The sequence below is a fragment of the Symphalangus syndactylus genome, chromosome 8 (genome assembly GCF_028878055.3).
Source record: "Symphalangus syndactylus isolate Jambi chromosome 8, NHGRI_mSymSyn1-v2.1_pri, whole genome shotgun sequence".
NCBI lineage: Eukaryota > Metazoa > Chordata > Mammalia > Primates > Hylobatidae > Symphalangus > Symphalangus syndactylus.
The window spans coordinates 84,078,620-84,096,715 of NC_072430.2; the positions used below are offsets into that span (position 1 = coordinate 84,078,620).

The window sequence follows — 18,096 nt, forward strand, 5'->3', positions numbered from 1 at the left end:
CAACAAGAGGACCCATGGAGAGTTATTTCCTCAGGAATCAAGGGAGAGTAATTCAGAGACACATTTACCACCAAAATAGTGGCATATGTGGATGTGAGTGTGCATGCATGTCTGTGTACACAGAGAAGACGAAAAGCTGCAGTATTTTTCCTGAAGACACTCTTAGCCATCACTATTGAAACACTGGCATGTTTGGACTGTTAATACAAAGATAGTTATTTCTTGTATATTATTTACCTAGCTTTCTGATTCCTTATTACCTGATGATAATCTCAAAGACAGCAGTTCTACACATTTCATTTTAAAGCACATTTCATAATAGGATAAATATGGCTAGCTTATACCAAAATCTATTTGAGAACAGGGAATTAGGAAGGAAGTATAAATATTGACCCATGTACTTACACTCCATGGAAGTGAATCAGTGTATAAAAGGTGAGCAAACATCTTAGCAACATTTCTCAATTTGTTTGTTTCCAAGCGATGGATGGTATCATACTGTTCTTTGAATATACTTTCAAAGGATTCCATGTACTCTTTCTTTAGCATGCAAAATCGCTAATAAATAAAAAATCAGTACCATTAAAAATTGAATGTTAATACAATTATGAGCATATTAAATCCTAAATTTACTGAATCAAAACTTAATAAATATGTTTTATATTTTCAAAGAGCATATATCACTAAATCCTTCTGTGCCATATGATGCTCAAAAAAGAAGTTAATATATATGGTTTCTAATTACCTGAGATTTACGTGTTAAAACAAAATCATACACGTAGCTGACCACATGTGGGTAGAGCTTAAAGAAATATTTTAGATCATGCTTTAATTGTGCTGCCTGAACATGTACTTGACTTTAGACATGGCTTTGAGATTTTGAAAAGGCAGCATTTACTTGTCGTCTATTGGAAAATTATTACAAATCATGGAAAATTCCAAAAAGCTCTGGAAAAGTGATATACAAAGTTAAAGCACTGCAAAAATGAAGTAGAAAAAGAGGAAGGTGAAGAGAGTGGGAAACCTGAGGAAGGAGAGAATAATATGCTTTTAGCAAAAATGGTAATATGTTGTTATATGAGACCAGACCATAAAGCAGAAATCATTAATTTACAATATTCGTTTTAAGAATTCCCTCAGTAGAGGCTGGAACTCACCCCAGCTAATAAGCCAAAAAATTTTTCATATGTCCTCTGTTGGGCACAGCAATCAAGTATCATGTTGCAGAGTTCTTTCTATTTGGGAAAAAAAAAATACATTAATGATTCAAAACACAAAGCGACTAAATATTGTATAATTTACCAGTATGATAGTGACTGCCTGCATTTTTAAATAAGGGTTTAAAACAGTTTAAAAATTTTATAAATAAAATAAAAACCTCAATCTATGTTAAACTCATAATTTTTTAAAGGCTTGGGTCTGCCTGACAGCTTCCACAGTCACTTATGCTAATTACATTAATTATAAAATTCTAAATTCATGATAAGTATGAACCACATCAAGAAAACCTAGTATAGGAAACAGACATATGAGGGAGAGATTTAATACACTGCATTCTTAAAGGATTCTATGCAGACTTCTTTTAAATATAGACTCACCAACACAACATCTAACAATTCAGTTACATATGTCCCAAGGATACGAACTCAATTGCTAAGGAATATATTTAGTATGGAAAAGGCAGATCATTATTAGTCTTTACAGAGGCATAAGTGGGTACAACTTCAACGTTAACATAAAGTTAACGTTGATAAAGAAACATCAAAGAACACCTCTGTGGATGAATTTTCTCACCTCAAAATAAATGTTATTCATATAGACCTATCTATATGGATCTATAAAAATAAATGGAATCATTCCATAACTGCTAGTATATTGTTCCAATTCGCTATTCAAGTGCCATGTAAACCTCTCTGAAAATTCTGTTAAGCTAATGAATAAATGCCCAGTCAAGAAATACTATCATTACAGATGATTTCTACTTAACAAATTAGTTTTTTAATTAATATATTAATTCCTGAAATAATTCAAATGAAATATGTATTGATTATAGCAATGTCATAGATGAAAAAACTCAAGCAACATAAGGCGAATAGAGACAAAATGAAAAAAGGTGTTAATTCATCTACGATCAGTGTAATCTTTTCTATAAAGATTTACCAGAAACTTAAAATAATTTTCCAAATAGAGTAACTGTAATATACTTGCTTTGTGCAAACAGAAAGCAAGCATATAAAAACGTGTTGCTTTTTAATTTTTACCTTTATATTTTCAATGAACAATTTTGACATTTTGTCATATTTACTAACACAGGATACAACCTAACTAAAAATAGTAAATATTTTAAAAAATTATATAATTATTTACTGCATATGTTAACAGTATTGTCAGAGACTCCAGAGGAGGACTTAGAGCAAGAGGTAGGAAGGGAACCTTGGAGAAGCACAGAACAGATACTCCAGAATTATGCTGTTCAACATGGTAGCCGCTAGCCATTATGACTAGTGGCTATTTAAATTTAAATTATGTTAAATTATACATAAAATTAAAATTTTAGTTCTTCAGCCACATTACTAGTCATATTTCAAGTACTCAAAAGCCACATGTGACTAGTGACTACTGTACTAGAAAGTACAGAATATAAATACTTCCATCAGTACAGGAAGTTGTACTGGACAGCACTGCTTTAGATACTGATACTCAAGGAACAATCTACTCAAAGCTCAAAGGCCTCACTTTACAACATAGGGCTGGCTACTTTCAGATGCCATTATATTGTGCTATATATATATAAATATATATAAAAATAAAGATAAGTCTCAAGTTTTCTCAAGTTATCTCAACTAAATGTTTATAAATGTGTAAGTTCTGAAAAGGGGTACTGTATCAAAATTTCATGAAGTACTAAAAACTAAAAAAAAGGCTTTTCTAAATTCTACCAAATTATGTTAACTTCATATATGAAAATTCACTTTCAACTTTTTTTTACCAACATTACATTTTATAATATAACAGTTACCATAAAACATGGTAATATGCTGATAGCACTGCTATGCACTACTTGCAAAACAAATTACCTTCTTCCCTAGACTAAACGCAATTATAAGAGTTATTCCCTCTAGCTTATAATAATTAAATATTTTAACATTTTGATTAAGTATTACAGCAATTTTAGGAGTCTTTTGAGTACATGAAAATAAACGCACTAAGATACGTTTCCAAATATTATCAAAATATACTGAGGTTATTTCTGGAATAACTATCTTCTCAATGAATATTAATATAATTTATAATGGCTTAATTATCTTCCTCAAATAACATGACAAGATCATACAGTAATTTCAGTGACAATTATAATTTTAAAGGTTTTAATGTATTAATTTATTTCCTTCCAATGATGGCGTATCAAGCGTGGCCAGTGTACAAACAAGCACACTATTACTAATATACCAATAACAAAACTTTGAAAGGGAAAAAAAGGAATCTTTTACATTTAAAAAGATAATTTTTTGTCAAAATTCCATATCATTATATTTCAAGAATTAATCTATATTCTAGAACAAAGACTGGCAAACGTTTTCTGTAAAGGGCCAGATAATAAATATTTTAGGCTTTAGAGTCCATATGGTCTCTGTCAAAACTACTTATTCTGCGGCTGTGGTGTGAAAACAGCCATTGACAATATATCAATGAATGAGTCTTGCTATATTCCAATAATACTTTATTCATAAAAACAGGCAGCAGGCCTCCACAGCAGGCCTCCGCTGCAGGCTGCCAAACTCTGTAACACATAAACATTTTTAAAGGCTTAGGACAAAGAATTTATATCTAACAGTAACTTAGCTCCGATAATCAAGAAGACCTAGAAGAACTAGAAACTGAACAGCCCATCAGAGCTGATACATTCACTCTGGCATCTGCGCCTGGTTTACCACATGTAAAGCAAAGTGAGAAAAATACAATCACCAAAGCTTTGGCTCAGTTTCTAAGGATGTAATATCTAGATGGGAAGGAAGCAATATATATAACATACATTAGAAAAAAAAAAAGAAGAGCAACTTTATCTACTTAATCTGATTTTCATTATCCTTGACATTAGGGTCCTGATACTTTGAAAAGTGAAGTATACCAAGCTGTAAGACAGTGAGTCCCATGGAGCCCAGGTGGAGCTATCTTGTGGTGTGCCTGACATATAGTATCTGCTGAATACATTTTCATTAAAGGAATGAATGAATGAAGGCTGGGAGTGGTGGCTCACACCTGTAATCCCACTGCTTTGGGAGGCCGAGGCAGGTGGATCACCTGAGGTCAGGAGTTTGAGACCAGCCTGGCCAACATGGTGAAACACCATCTCTATTAAAAATACAAAAACTAGCTGGGTGTGGTAGAGAGTGCCTGTAATCTCAGCTACTAGGGAGGTTGAGGCAGGAGAATTGCTTGAACCTGGGAGGCAGAGGTTGCAGTGAGCCGGGATCATGCCACTGCACTCTAGACTGGGCGACAGAGTGAGACTCTGGCTAAAAAAAAAAAAAAAAAAAAGAATGAAAAAATTATATAAATTCTTCTATATCCAACTAGAGCAATGTAATATGTGCTGTGATCTTTATCATTTCTACTGCAAAGAATGCATTAGTTGCAAGCTTGTCCAACCTGTGGACAACAGGCTGCATGCAGTCCAGGACAGCTTTGAATGAGGCCCAACACAAATTCATAAACTTTCTTAAAACATTATGTTATTTTTTTGCAAAAAAAAATTTTTTTTTAGCTCATCAGCTATTTTTAGTGTTAATGTATTTTATGTGTGGCCCAAGACAATTTTTCTTCCAATGTAGCCCAGAGAAACCAAAAGATTGGATACCCCTGCAGTGTATCCAGAAGATGGACCACATAATCCATTAAAGAATAAATTTCCTATTATATTTAAGTCAAAATTTGATTTATTTATTTATTTTTTTATTTTTTATTTTATTATACTTTAGGGTTTTAGGGTACATGTGCACAATGTGCAGGTTTGTTACATATGTATCCATGTGCCATGTTGATTTCCTGCACCCATTAACTCGTCATTTAGCATTAGGTGTATCTCCTAATGCTGTCCCTCCCCCCTCCCCCCACCCCACAACAGTCCCCGGAGCGTGATGTTCCCCTTCCTGTGTCCATGAGTTCTCATTGTTCAATTCCCACCTATGAGTGAGAACATGCGGTGTTTGGTTTTTTGTCCTTGCGATAGTTTACTGAGAATGATGGTTTCCAGTTTCATCCATGTCCCTACAAAGGACACGAACTCATCATTTTTTATGGCTGCATAGTATTCCATGGTGTATATGTGCCACATTTTCTTAATCCAGTCTATCGTTGTTGGACATTTGGGTTGGTTCCAACTCTTTGCTATTGTGAATAGTGCCGCAATAAACATACGTGTGCATGTGTCTTTATAGCAGCATGATTTATAGTCCTTTGGGTATATACCCAGTAATGGGATGGCTGGGTCAAATGGTATTTCTAGTTCTAGATCCCTGAGGAATCGCCACACTGACTTCCACAATGGTTGAACTAGTTTACAGTCCCACCAACAGTGTAAAAGTGTTCCTATTTCTCCACATCATCTCCAGCACCTGTTGTTTCCTGATTTTTTAATGATGGCCATTCTAACTGGTGTGAGATGGTATCTCACTGTGGTTTTGATTTGCATTTCTCTGATGGCCAGTGATGAGGAGCATTTCTTCATGTGTTTTTTGGCTGCATAAATGTCTTCTTTTGAGAAGTGTCTGTTCATGTCCTCTGCCCACTTTTTGATGGGGTTGTTTGTTTTTTTCTTGTAAATTTGTTTGAGTTCGTTGTAGATTCTGGATATTAGCCCTTTGTCAGATGAGTAGGTTGCAAAAATTTTCTCCCATTGTGTAGGTTGCCTGTTCACTCTGATGATAGTTTCTTTTGCTGTGCAGAAGCTCTTTAGTTTAATGAGATCCCATTTGTCGATTTTGGCTTTTGTTGCCATTGCTTTTGGTGTTTTAGACATGAAGTCCTTGCCCACGCCTATGTCCTGAATGGTATTGCCTAGGTTTTCTTGTAGGATTTTAATGGTTTTAGGTCTAACATACAAGTCTTTAATCCATCTTGAATTAATTTTTGTATAAGGTGTAAGGAAGGGATCCAGTTGCAGCTTTCTACATATGGCTAGCCAGTTTTCCCAGCACCATTTATTAAATAGGGAATCCTTTCCCCATTTCTTGTTTTTGTCAGGTTTGTCAAAGATCAGAGAGTTGTAGCTATGTGGCATCATTTCTGAGGGCTCTGTTCTGTTCCATTGATCTATGTCTCTGTTGTGGTACCAGTACCATGCTGTCTTGGTTACTGTAGCCTTGTAGTATAGTTTAAAGTCAGGTAGTGTGATGCCTCCAGCTTTGTTCTTTTGGCTTAGGATTGACTTGGCAATGCGGGCTCTTTTTTGGTTCCATATGAACTTTAAAGTAGTTTTTTCCAATTCTGTGAAGAAAGTCATTGGTAGCTTGATGGGGATGGCATTGAATCTATAAATTACCTTGGGCAGTATGGCCATTTTCACGATATTGATTCTTCCAACCCATGAGCATGGAATGTTCTTCCATTTGTTTGTATCCTCTTTTATTTCATTGAGTAGTGGTTTGTAGTTCTCCTTGAAGAGGTCCTTCACATCCCTTGTAAGTTGGATTCCTAGGTATTTGATTCTCTTTGAAGCAATTGTGAATGGGAGTTCACTCATGATTTGGCTCTCTGTTTGTCTGTTATTGGTGTACAAGAATGCTTGTGATTTTTGTACATTGATTTTGTATCCTGAGACTTTGCTGAAGTTGCTAATCAGCTTAAGGAGATTTTGGGCTGAGACAATGGGGTTTTCTAGATATACAATCATGTCATCTGCAAACAGGGACAATTTGACTTCCTCTTTTCCTAATTGAATACCCTTTATTTCCTTCTCCTGCCTGATTGCTCTGGCCAGAACTTCCAGCACTATGTTGAATAGGAGCGGTGAGAGAGGGCATCCCTGTCTTGTGCCAGTTTTCAGAGGGAATGCTTCCAGTTTTTGCCCATTTAGTATGATATTGGCTGTGGGTTTGTTGTAGATAGCTCTTATTATTTTGAGATACATCCCATCAATACCTAATTTATTGAGAGTTTTTAGCATGAAGGGTTGTTGAATTTTGTCAAAGGCCTTTTCTGCATCTATTGAGATAATCATGTGGTTTTTGTCTTTGGTTCTGTTTATATGCTGGATTACATTTATTGATTTGTGTATGTTGAACCAGCCTTGCATCCCAGGGATGAAGCCCACTTGATCATGGTGGATAAGCTTTTTGATGTGCTGCTGGATTCGGTTTGCCAGTATTTTATTGAGGATTTTTGCATCAATGTTCATCAGGGATATTGGTCTGAAATTCTCTTTTTTGGTTATGTCTCTGCCAGGTTTTGGTATCAGGACGATGCTGGCTTCATAAAATGTGTTAGGCAGGATTCCCTCTTTTTCTATCGATTGGAATAGTTTCAGAAGGAATGGTACCAGTTCCTCCTTGTACCTCTGGTAGAATTCAGCTGTGAATCCATCAGGTCCTGGACTCTTTTTGGTTGGTAAGCTATTGATTATTGCCACAATTTCAGAACCTGTTATTGGTCTATTCAGAGATTCAACTTCTTCCTGGTTTAGTCTTGGGAGGGTGTATTTGTCGAGGAATTTATCCATTTCTTCTAGATTTTCTAGTTTATTTGCATAGAGGTGTTTGTAGTATTCTCTGATGGTAGATTGTATTTCTGTGGGATCGGTGGTGATATCCCCTTTTTCGTTTTTTATTGCATCTATTTGATTCTTCTCTCTTTTCCTCTTTATTAGTCTTGCTAGCGGTCTATCAATTTTGTTGATCTTTTCAAAAAACCAGCTCCTGGATTCATTAATTTTTTGAAGGGTTTTTTGTGTCTCTATTTCCTTCAGTTCTGCTCTGATTTTAGTTATTTCTAGCCTTCTGCTAGCTTTTGAATGTGTTTGCTCTTGCTTTTCTAGTTCTTTTAATTGTGATGTTAGGGTGTCAATTTTGGATCTTTCCTGCTTTCTCTTGTGGGCATTTAGTGCTATAAATTTCCCTCTACACACTGCTTTGAACGTGTCCCAGAGATTCTGGTATGTTGTGTCTTTGTTCTCGTTGGTTTCAAAGAACATCTTTATTTCTGCCTTCATTTCATTATGTACCCAATAGTCATTCAGGAGCAGGTTGTTCAGTTTCCATGTAGTTGAGCGGTTTTGAGTGAGTTTCTTAATCCTGAGTTCTAGTTTGATTGCACTGTGGTCTGAGAGACAGTTTGTTATAATCTCTGTTCTTTTACATTTGCTGAGAAGAGCTTTACTTCCAACTATGTGGTCAATTTTGGAATAGGTGTGGTGTGGTGCTGAAAAAAATGTATATTCTGTTGATTTGGGGTGGACAGTTCTGTAGATGTCTATTAGGTCCACTTTATGTAGAGCTGAGTTCAATTCCTGGATATCCTTGTTAACTTTCTGTCTCGTTGATCTGTCTAATGCTGACAGTGGGGTGTTAAAATCTCCCATTATTATTGTGTGGGAGTTTAAGTCCCTTTGTAGGTCACTGAGGACTTGCTTTATGAATCTGGGTGCTCCTGTGTTGGGTGCATATATATTTAGGATAGTTAGCTCTTCTTGTTGAATTGATCCCTTTACCATTATGTAATGGCCTTCTTTGTCTCTTTTGATCTTTGTTGGTTTAAAGTCTATTTTATCAGAGACTAGGATTGCAACCCCTGCCTTTTTTTGTTTTCCAGTTGCTTGATAGATCTTCCTCCATCCCTTTATTTTGAGTCTATGTGTGTCTCTGCACGTGAGATGGGTTTCCTGAATACAGCACACTGATGGGTCCTGACTCCTTATCCAGTTTGCCAGTCTGTGTCTTTTGATTGGAGCATTTAGCCCATTTACATTTAACGTTAATATTGTTATGTGTGAATCTGATCCTGTCATTATGATGTTAGTTGGTTATTTTGCTCGTTAGTTGCTATACTTTCTTCCTAGCCTCGATGGTCTTTACAATTTGGCATGTTTTTGCAGGGGCTGATACCGGTTGTTCCTTTCCATGTTTAGTGCTTCCTTCAGGAGCTCTTTTAGGGCAGGCCTGGTGGTGACAAAATCACTCAGCGTTTGCTTGTCTGTAAAGTATTTTATTTCTCCTTCACTTATGAAGCTTAGTTTGGCGGGATAGGAAATTCTGGGTTGAAAATTCTTTTCTTTAAGAATGTTGAATATCGGCCCCCACTCTCTTCTGGCTTGTAGAGCTTCTGCTGAGAGATCAGCTGTTAGTCTGATGGGCTTCCCTTTGTGGGTAACCCGACCTTTCTCTCTGGCTGCCCTTAACATTTTTTCCTTCATTTCCACTTTGGTGAATCTGACAATTATGTGTCTTGGAGTTGCCCTTCTCGAGGAGTATCTTTGTGGCGTTCTCTGTATTTCCTGAATCTGAATGCTGGCCTGCCTTGCTAGATTGGGGAAGTTCTCCTGGATAATATCTTGCAGAGTGTTTTCCAACTTGGTTCCATTCTCCCCATCATTTTCAGGTACACCAATCAGACGTAGGTTTGGTCTTTTCACATAGTCCCAAATTTCTTGGAGGCTTTGTTCGTTTCTTTTTATTCTTTTTTCTCTAAACTTCCCTTCTCTCTTCATTTCATTCATTTCATCTTCTATCAGCGATACCCTTTCTTCCAGTTGATCGCATCTGCTACTGAGGCTTCTGCATTCTTCGCGTAGTTCTCGAAACTTGGCTTTCAGCTCCATCATCTCCTTTAAGCCCTTCTCTCCATTGGTTATTCTAGTTATCCATTCTTCTAATTTTTTTTCAAAGTTTTTAACTTCTTTGCTATTGTTTTGAATTTCCTCTCGTAGCTCAGAGTAGTTTGATCGTCTGAAGCCTTCTTCTCTCAACTCATCAAAGTCATCCTCCATCCAGCTTTGTTCCGTTGCTGGTGAGGAACTGCGTTCCTTTGGAGGAGGAGAGGTGCTCTGTTTTTTAGAGTTTCCAGTTTTTTTGGTCTGTTTTTTCCCCATCTTTGTGGTTTTGTCTACTTTTTGTCTTCAATGATGATGATGTACAGATGGGTTTTTGGTGTGGATGTCCTTTCTGTTTGTTAATTTTCCTTCTACCAGACAAGACCCTCAGCTGCAGGTCTGTTGGAGTTTACTAGAGGTCCACTCCAGACCCTGTTTGGCTGGGTGTCAGCACCGGTCGCTGCAGAACAGCGGATTTTCGTGAGACCACAAATTCAGCTGTCTGATAGTTCCTCTGAAAGTTTTGTCTCAGAGGAGTACCCGGTTGAATGAGGTGTCAGTCTGTCCCTACTGGGGGGGTGCCTCCCAGTTAGGCTGCTCAGGGGTGAGGGACCCACTTTAGGAGGCAGTCTGTCCGTTCTCAGATCTCCAGCTGCGTGCTGGGAGAACCACTACTCTCTTCAAAGCTGTCAGTCAGACAGGGACATTTAAGGCTGTGGAGGTTCTCGCTGAGTTTTTGGTTGTCTGTGCCCTGCCCCCAGAGGTGGAGCCTACAGAGGCAGGCAGGCCTCCTTGAGCTGTGGTGGGCTCCACCCAGTTCGAGCTTCCTGGCTGCTTTGTTTACCTAAGCAAGCCTGGGCAATGGCGGGCGCCCCTCCCCCAGCCTCGTTGCCGCCTTGCAGCGTGATCTCAGACTGCTGTGCTAGCAATCAGCAAGACTCTGTGGGCATAGGACCCTCCGAGCCAGGTGCGGGACACAATCTCCCAGTGTGCCGTTTTCCAGGCCCGTTGGAAAAGCGCAGTATTAGGACGGGACTGACCCGATATTCCAGGTGCCGTCTGTTTCCCCTTTCTTTGACTAGGAAAGGGAACTCCCTGACCCCTTGCGCTTCCCGAGTGAGGCAATGCCTCGCCCTGCTTCGGCTCGCGCACAGTGCGCTTCACCGACTGTCCTGAACCCACTGTTAGGCACTACCTAGTGAGATGAAACCGGTACCTCAAGCAGAAATGCAGAAATCACCCGTCTTCTGTGTTGCTGGGGCTGGGAGCTGGAGACCGGAGCTGTTCCTATTCGGCCATCTTGGCTCCACCCCCCCAAAATTTGATTTATAAGCAACAACTCAGAAATTCTACGTAAAGTGTAGTGTTTCAGAGACTCTCTTTTTACCATATCTCATTTGAGCAGAAAATTTAATTCACTGGAGTGAGCAATATATCTGAAACACCCTAAGCTTTGTGTTATCTTAAAATGATATAAAACCTACATTAAAAAATATTTAGTGCTGAGGTATTGCTTCAATCCACAAAACTTACCCATTAACAGCCTTAAGCATTTTTAAAACCAATATATACATTTCCTAATAGAAAAAGTAGTAACATACTGTTTGGCTTTCAGGAAACTCCATTTTCAGCAATTTGTGAGCACATTCTTCAAAATCTAAACTGTGGAAATGATCACAAAGGTTAAAAGCTTGCAACACAGACTGTACACTCTTATATACAAGAATCTTACTTTAAAAATGGTTTTAAATCATCTTTTTTAACTGTAATTTCATATTGTTGTACTGTGTATATAAGGAAAATATAGCTCTTAACTCTACAGAGAATGAAGTGCCAATACATAAAACATGGATGAATCCTTGAATTATGCTAAGTGAAAGAATCCCGACACAAAACACTACATATAGTATGATTCCATTTATACAAAATGTTCAGAAGTAACAAATCTATGGACACAGAAAGTAGATTAAATGAGTAGAAAGTGACTGCTAATAGGCTCAGGGTTTAGTTTAGAGTAATAAAAATGTTCTGGAATTAGACAATGATGATGGTTGTACAACTTTGTAAATATAATAAAACCACCTGCAGTCATGCATCGCTTAATGACACGGTTATCTAACGAGAAATGCATTCTTAGGAAATTTTTTTTTCTTTTTTTTTTTTTTTTTGAGACAGAGTCTAGCTCTGTCCCCCAGGCTGGAGTGCAGTGGCACCATCTCGGCTCACTGCAAGCTCCGCCTCCCGGGTTCACGCCATTCTCCTGCCTCAGCCTCTCGAGTAGCTGGGACTACAGGTGCCCGCCACCAGGTCCTGCTAATTTTTTTGTATTTTTAGTAGAGACAGGGTTTCACTATGTTGGCCAGGATAGTCTCGAACTCCTGACCTCGTGATCCGCCCACCTCAGCCTCCCAAAGTGCTAGGATTACAGGCTTGAGCCACCGTGCCTGGCCAGGAAATTTTTTCATGTGAGAACATCATAGAGTGTATTTACACAATCCTAGATCGTACAACCTAATATACCTAGGCTACATGCTATGGCTGTTGCCCCTACGCTACAAACCTGTTCAGCATGTTCCTGTACTTCTGAATACTGTAGGCAACTGTTAACACAATGGTAAGTATTTATGTATCTAAACACACCTAAACATAGAAAAGGTTTAGTAAAAATATGGTATTATAATCTTATGGGACCACCATTGCCTATGTGGTCTATTGTTGACTGAAAAGTCGTTATATGGCACATGACTGTAAATGTACACTTTAAATGGGTGAGTATCACAGCATGTGAATAAAATCTCAATCTTAAAAAAGCAAAAATAAAAATAAAAAAGAGGTATATGCACTGAATTGTATTACTCTCTCAAACCAACCAACTTCAAGCCATAACTAATCAGATAAAAGGGTTTCTATTCTATGTGATTTTCTTCATTTTAAGAAACAAAACACATGATGTGTAAGTGTCTCTCATTTCTGCAATCATATAATGCTTATCGAATGTTTTCCCACTACAAACTCATCACTCAAGTATGATGGTAGTAAATTCTTAAGTGTTAGCAATATCTTTTCCTTCAAGCATGTGGAGGATAATAACTGTATATAAAGAATTTATTAAATGTTCTGACTTGATAATCCCATGTTACAGGACAAATCTAAGTACTCTAAATCTGGGTAATCAGGTCCAGATCTCAAAGAGTGCCTCCCAGCGCTCAAGGTTTTCAAGAGATCTAGCTGTTCTGTTCTACATTTAGTTGTTAAATAAATCTAAGAAAGAAAAAGAGCAATAACTCTATTCAAAAGCTTAGATAAAACAATAGGTAGAATGGTTAACAATGAGGACAAAGAAATAAAAGCTTTTAAAAGTTAATACTTTAAAAAAAATTACAACTACCTAAAATTTTTAAGAAATACATTCTTCTTCACAAATGTATACCTAAATTAGAAACAACTGGAGGTAAAAACACCTATAGGATACTATACTGATTTAGGTTTATACATAGGATTTCAGAAGGATTTAGAGACAATCTAATTTGACTCTCATTTTTATAGATGAGAAAAATGAGACTTAGGTATTAGTATTTGAAACTTGCTCCTGGCCACATAGTCCCAGAAGTAGAACTTGAACACAGGAATATTTACCCTTTCTCACCCAATATTTGATAAGAAAAGGCTGTAATTAATACTTAATTTGAAAAGTCATTTCTTGAAATGTGTATCACGTGTTTAGAGAAGCCAGGAAAAGTCCTCATTAAGACGGGAGCAAGCACAGGTCAAGTTTCTCTGCTTACATTAAAATCTCAGTGTAGAAGAGTAAATGATATATTATTCTATCATAACTCTATCTACTTTTACTAGACACTGCCAATTTCTTGTATTTTTCTATACTGCTTCCAAGAGATGAAAGGCGTACCAGGAGCTCAGCATGACGTTAGTGCTTAATCAGTACTTTTACAAGTTAGCTTGGTTCATCCTAAACACAGGGCATCCACATTTTATAAATACCACATATAAAAATAGTAAATATGAAATAGCTTGCAAGAAAAAAACATGCTTTTACCCAGTATTCATATGAACAGAATTTAAAATATCGTCAGTATAGTTCACCTAAGAGAATCAGCAAACTCAATTTGTTAATTGTTTATTGGTTCAGAAATAATGCTACTATATTTGCATTTCTGTGGAATGCCCACACCCTTACTTTTGATAACACAGCATAAAATCATCACTAAGTAATGATTATGGACTTAGTTTTGCAGTTCATCTATATTCCTCAGCTTCTATTACTTATAGGGTTTCCTAAGCACAACAGGGTAATAATCCAGGATGGTACAAGGCAATGAAATAAAAAAGAAACCTGTCAGGAAAGAGATTATATAACAGATAATATTAAACAGTATCTAACATTAAGATTAAAATGCTAAATGGTAATTGATACATTTTAATAATAGAGCAAAACCAAAAACATTTAAAACAGATGTGACTTTTTCTTTTCCAGCTTTTTCAAAAAATGAAATTAGTACTGAGACAAAATCCTGAAATTTCTGAAAAACAGTCAAGTAGTTGATGAAGAAATGTTACTACTTTCTTTTATCTACTAAGTGAAGTATCAGGGAGAAAGTTAGCTATATGAGTCTGTTTTTCTTGTTCTTGTTTTATTTTGAAAGTATGTAATGACCCCCTACACCAAGATAGTTTTTAGGTTGTACTAATTATAAATATTAAATGAATTAAATTTTCTTGATATTTTAGTTCTCAGCTTGCTAAACCAAATGGGTTTCAGGTTTAACACAAATTAATAGCAACTGAGGAGAGGGTAAAGAAAAAAGAAGACATTTATTGAATTACTGTCTTCTTTACATGATGCCAGATTTCAAGTTGTGTTTACAAATTGTTATGTTGATGTGTCCAATATCAAAAACTTTAAACAGGTGGGGACATGGTAGAACATTTCTCTCTCATGTTACAACTTCAATAAAATAAAATCAGACTGGAAAATCGTTTAAAAGCAAGAACAAACAGGAATGCTTTATTTTTAATAGCAAAGGCAATTGTGTAGTTTAATGTTTTATGCATATAAAAAAGGGTATTTAAGGAGCCATAACAGAAGGAAGATAAGACTACTGGTCAGATTAGTCAACAAAAACAAATATAAAAAATAAAATTTCCACATAGTTCCGTTGCCAGAACTCGGTTTTTGTTCACAAGATTTTCAAAAGTGGACTGTTTAAGATGACCTCATAGCCACCTGGCTTGATGATTATATCCTATTCCTGATTTTTAGCCTGGTATATAATAAACATAAACCTCCCCTTAAGATAATTACTGTTGATATGTTACATATATTTCTAGAATCTGCCTATTTTACAGTTAAGAAAATACTATAAGCACAACTCTATACAGTTACATAGTTTTTATCCCACTTAATATTACATCAAGCTGTCTGCTCACATTTAAAACAATTCTCTATTAACCTAATTTTCAGTGGTGGCGTAGACTGGACATTTTGATTATTTGTGGTAGAAAATAAGATTGTCTCCATTTTTTTTTTTTGCACCAAACAATTCTGTATATAATTATGTGTCCACATTTATATCTTTAGGGAATACAGTAATGAAAAACAAGGGTCAAATAGCATGAACAAAAAGCCCTTGATTCACATTACATAGCAGGGTGGCTACAGCAAATAACAATGTAGCCAGATTTTGAATGTTGTTACCATAAAGAAATGATGAATGTTTAAAGAGATAGATACGGTAATTACCCTGATTTGATTATACAATGTATAATCACCCTTAGGGTATAAATATGTACAATTATTATGTGCCAATTATAAATAAAAATTAACTAATTAAAATTAATAATGTTTAAAAAAATAACAAAAAATCCCCACAGAAACTCAACATATAAGACAGGAATTACTGCTACTAGGACTGATACCACTATGTAATAGTGGCTATTACTTGTTTTTTAATGCTTTAATTTTTCAAGTCTTTTGTGTGATTCAGAGATTATCAAGGTTACGTTTCTTTCAAATAATTATTCAAAGAGCTCCACTGTAACTCTTCAAAGTTAATGTTAACTGCAACACTAACACAGTAAATCTGCTGCTCACAACTGATGACTGTTGGATTTCTAAAAGGACAAACAAATGAAAGGTCAAACCCCAAGACTATTTACCTCTGACAAAATATTTCTCACCTTTCACTTTAAGTTTATATGAAAAAATATTTAATACTTTTTATGTGAAGAGAGAATAGGTAAGGATAAAGCAAAAAAATTCCCAACCAATGTTTTGCTGTTTAACATTCCTCTATTTGAAGATAAACCTAAAGGCAAAAACTGTTCAGACTGAAAACAGATGACTCCTACTTATGAATCATTATTGCTATTACATCATACTAAATGGAAATATACTAAGCCTAGTAATGAAACAAAACTGAGGAAATATTTCTCCTCCAGTGTAAAATGTAAACACTGTGCCTATTAAATCAATAGGTTGATTCACATACAAAGTACCAGATGCACTAAGATTTAACATCCTCATTTATATCTCTTCAAAACCAAATTCACAGCCTTGAAAGCGAATAGGTTTTGTTTTCATGACATCACATCACACCACTTCTTACTTAGCATTACTTCAAAGAGTCTTCAAAATCTTCCTAAGTCTAATTCCTATTTCTGTTTATACTCATTTACATCTGCAGAGCAAATCACTGTCCAACAGTCATCACAACAGTGCTTCTTTGCCTCCAATCAGAACTAGAAACCAAATTTTAAAAATATTAAATATTACATTTTCATTATAAAATTAGGTACTCTGCTATCTTGTAAAACAGAATTATTTTCACGTTTTTATTAGTGGCACTTAACTATATAAGAAATGATATAGCTAAAAAACCATTTAATTAGGTAACACAATTAGACCTTCCAATTAAGTAAAAACTATTTGCCTGTAAAGCAAAGAATCAACAGAAGGGTACTATGAGCTTGGGCATGGGATGGGGGAGAGAGGTAGGTAGTCTAAGAATGCTGAAATGGTGTCCAGTTTTCTGTTATGAGACCCTAAAATGTATCCCTGATCTCTTTACCCATCCCTTATCAAAAACAAAAAAAGGATGAACTCAGATATGATGCCTTACCTTGACTGAATAGCAAGATAAATTGTACGACGAAATGAGACCAGGTTAATTTCTGTTTTGTCATGAATAGTTACTTTTTGTCCTGAAAGAAACATAACAAAATTGCGAAACTGCAAAAATAAATGTGAAGTTAAAATGCATCTCTGTATAGCATTTTCTTCAAAAATCTATTTAGAATCAATACAAATTTAATAATATTCTCTTTTTACTTTGTAAATTAGTATTTATAGAATTGAAAGTAACTATTTCAAGTCTTTTGCTATATCACAATGTTAGCTCAAAGAAGTCCAGAACCAAGCCAAGAAAACTATTTTTGTTTATCTGTTATCTGCTCATTTAGATACTATAAAAGGCTGCACTCATGCTGTTGTCTGGTAAAATATTATTTCTAGAGTTATAAACAATATCTTGATAATTTAGACGCACTATATAACTCATGGGTAAAAATTCAGTTTCAGAGAACACTGGATCATCACAACAGGCTGGATGAGTCCAACATAAATACATATATTTGTTAAAATTTTCTCTTATTTAATGCATGAAAACTTTCCTTATAAACATTTAATAGTTTTTATTTGAACAGTATTTTCACATAAAACAAGGAAATTCTAAAGTAAAATGTAGTACATGGATAGAAGATAATTTTAATTTAAAAAGTTGGAAGAAATTAAATCATTTTTACAAAATACGTTACAGAAGAACAATTGTACCATAAGACAGAAGTATTTATTATGCCCTAAAAGGCAAATGTATACTTTTAATATCTTCACACATGCAATACATGTAAATAATGACCAGTTTATTTATGTTCTGATGTATTAACTGTGCCTTAACCAAAGTAAAGTTCTGAGCTTATTTCTGTGAAACAATGTAATCAAAGCTGAAGAGGAAGAACACACTACTTCTGTGTAAATATAGCTTTTGGCCTCTTCACTCTAGCCAAAATGAACAGCAAATATGCAGTCACTCTCATTTGTCACATTCCTGCCAGGGCTACATAAATCACATGAACTCAATAAGAAAACATGTTTTTCATTGTCTAGAATATAATCAAAGGCATAATATACTAAATTAAAATTGTGCTGATGTTAAAAAATGAATTTGTTTAATACTTTTTGAGCAGTTTCTCAATCTTGGCAATACTGGCATTTTGGGCTA

The 18,096-nt window shown here is 35.7% G+C and overlaps 1 protein-coding gene across 2 annotated transcripts in view; it reads right to left on the reverse strand.

Annotated features, from left to right (window-relative positions):
- The window catches only part of CWC22 (CWC22 spliceosome associated protein homolog), a 69,004-nt gene that overhangs the window by 8,951 nt on the left and 41,957 nt on the right, over positions 1-18,096 (reverse strand). For both annotated transcript variants that reach the window (XM_055289900.2, XM_055289901.2), the window contains exons 13-16: positions 16,939-17,020; positions 11,404-11,464; positions 1,158-1,235; positions 406-558 (exon numbers count right to left, since the gene is read on the reverse strand). In XM_055289900.2, coding sequence (XP_055145875.1) covers positions 406-558; positions 1,158-1,235; positions 11,404-11,464; positions 16,939-17,020 — 374 coding nt within the window. The remainder of the gene's footprint in view (positions 1-405; positions 559-1,157; positions 1,236-11,403; positions 11,465-16,938; positions 17,021-18,096) is intronic.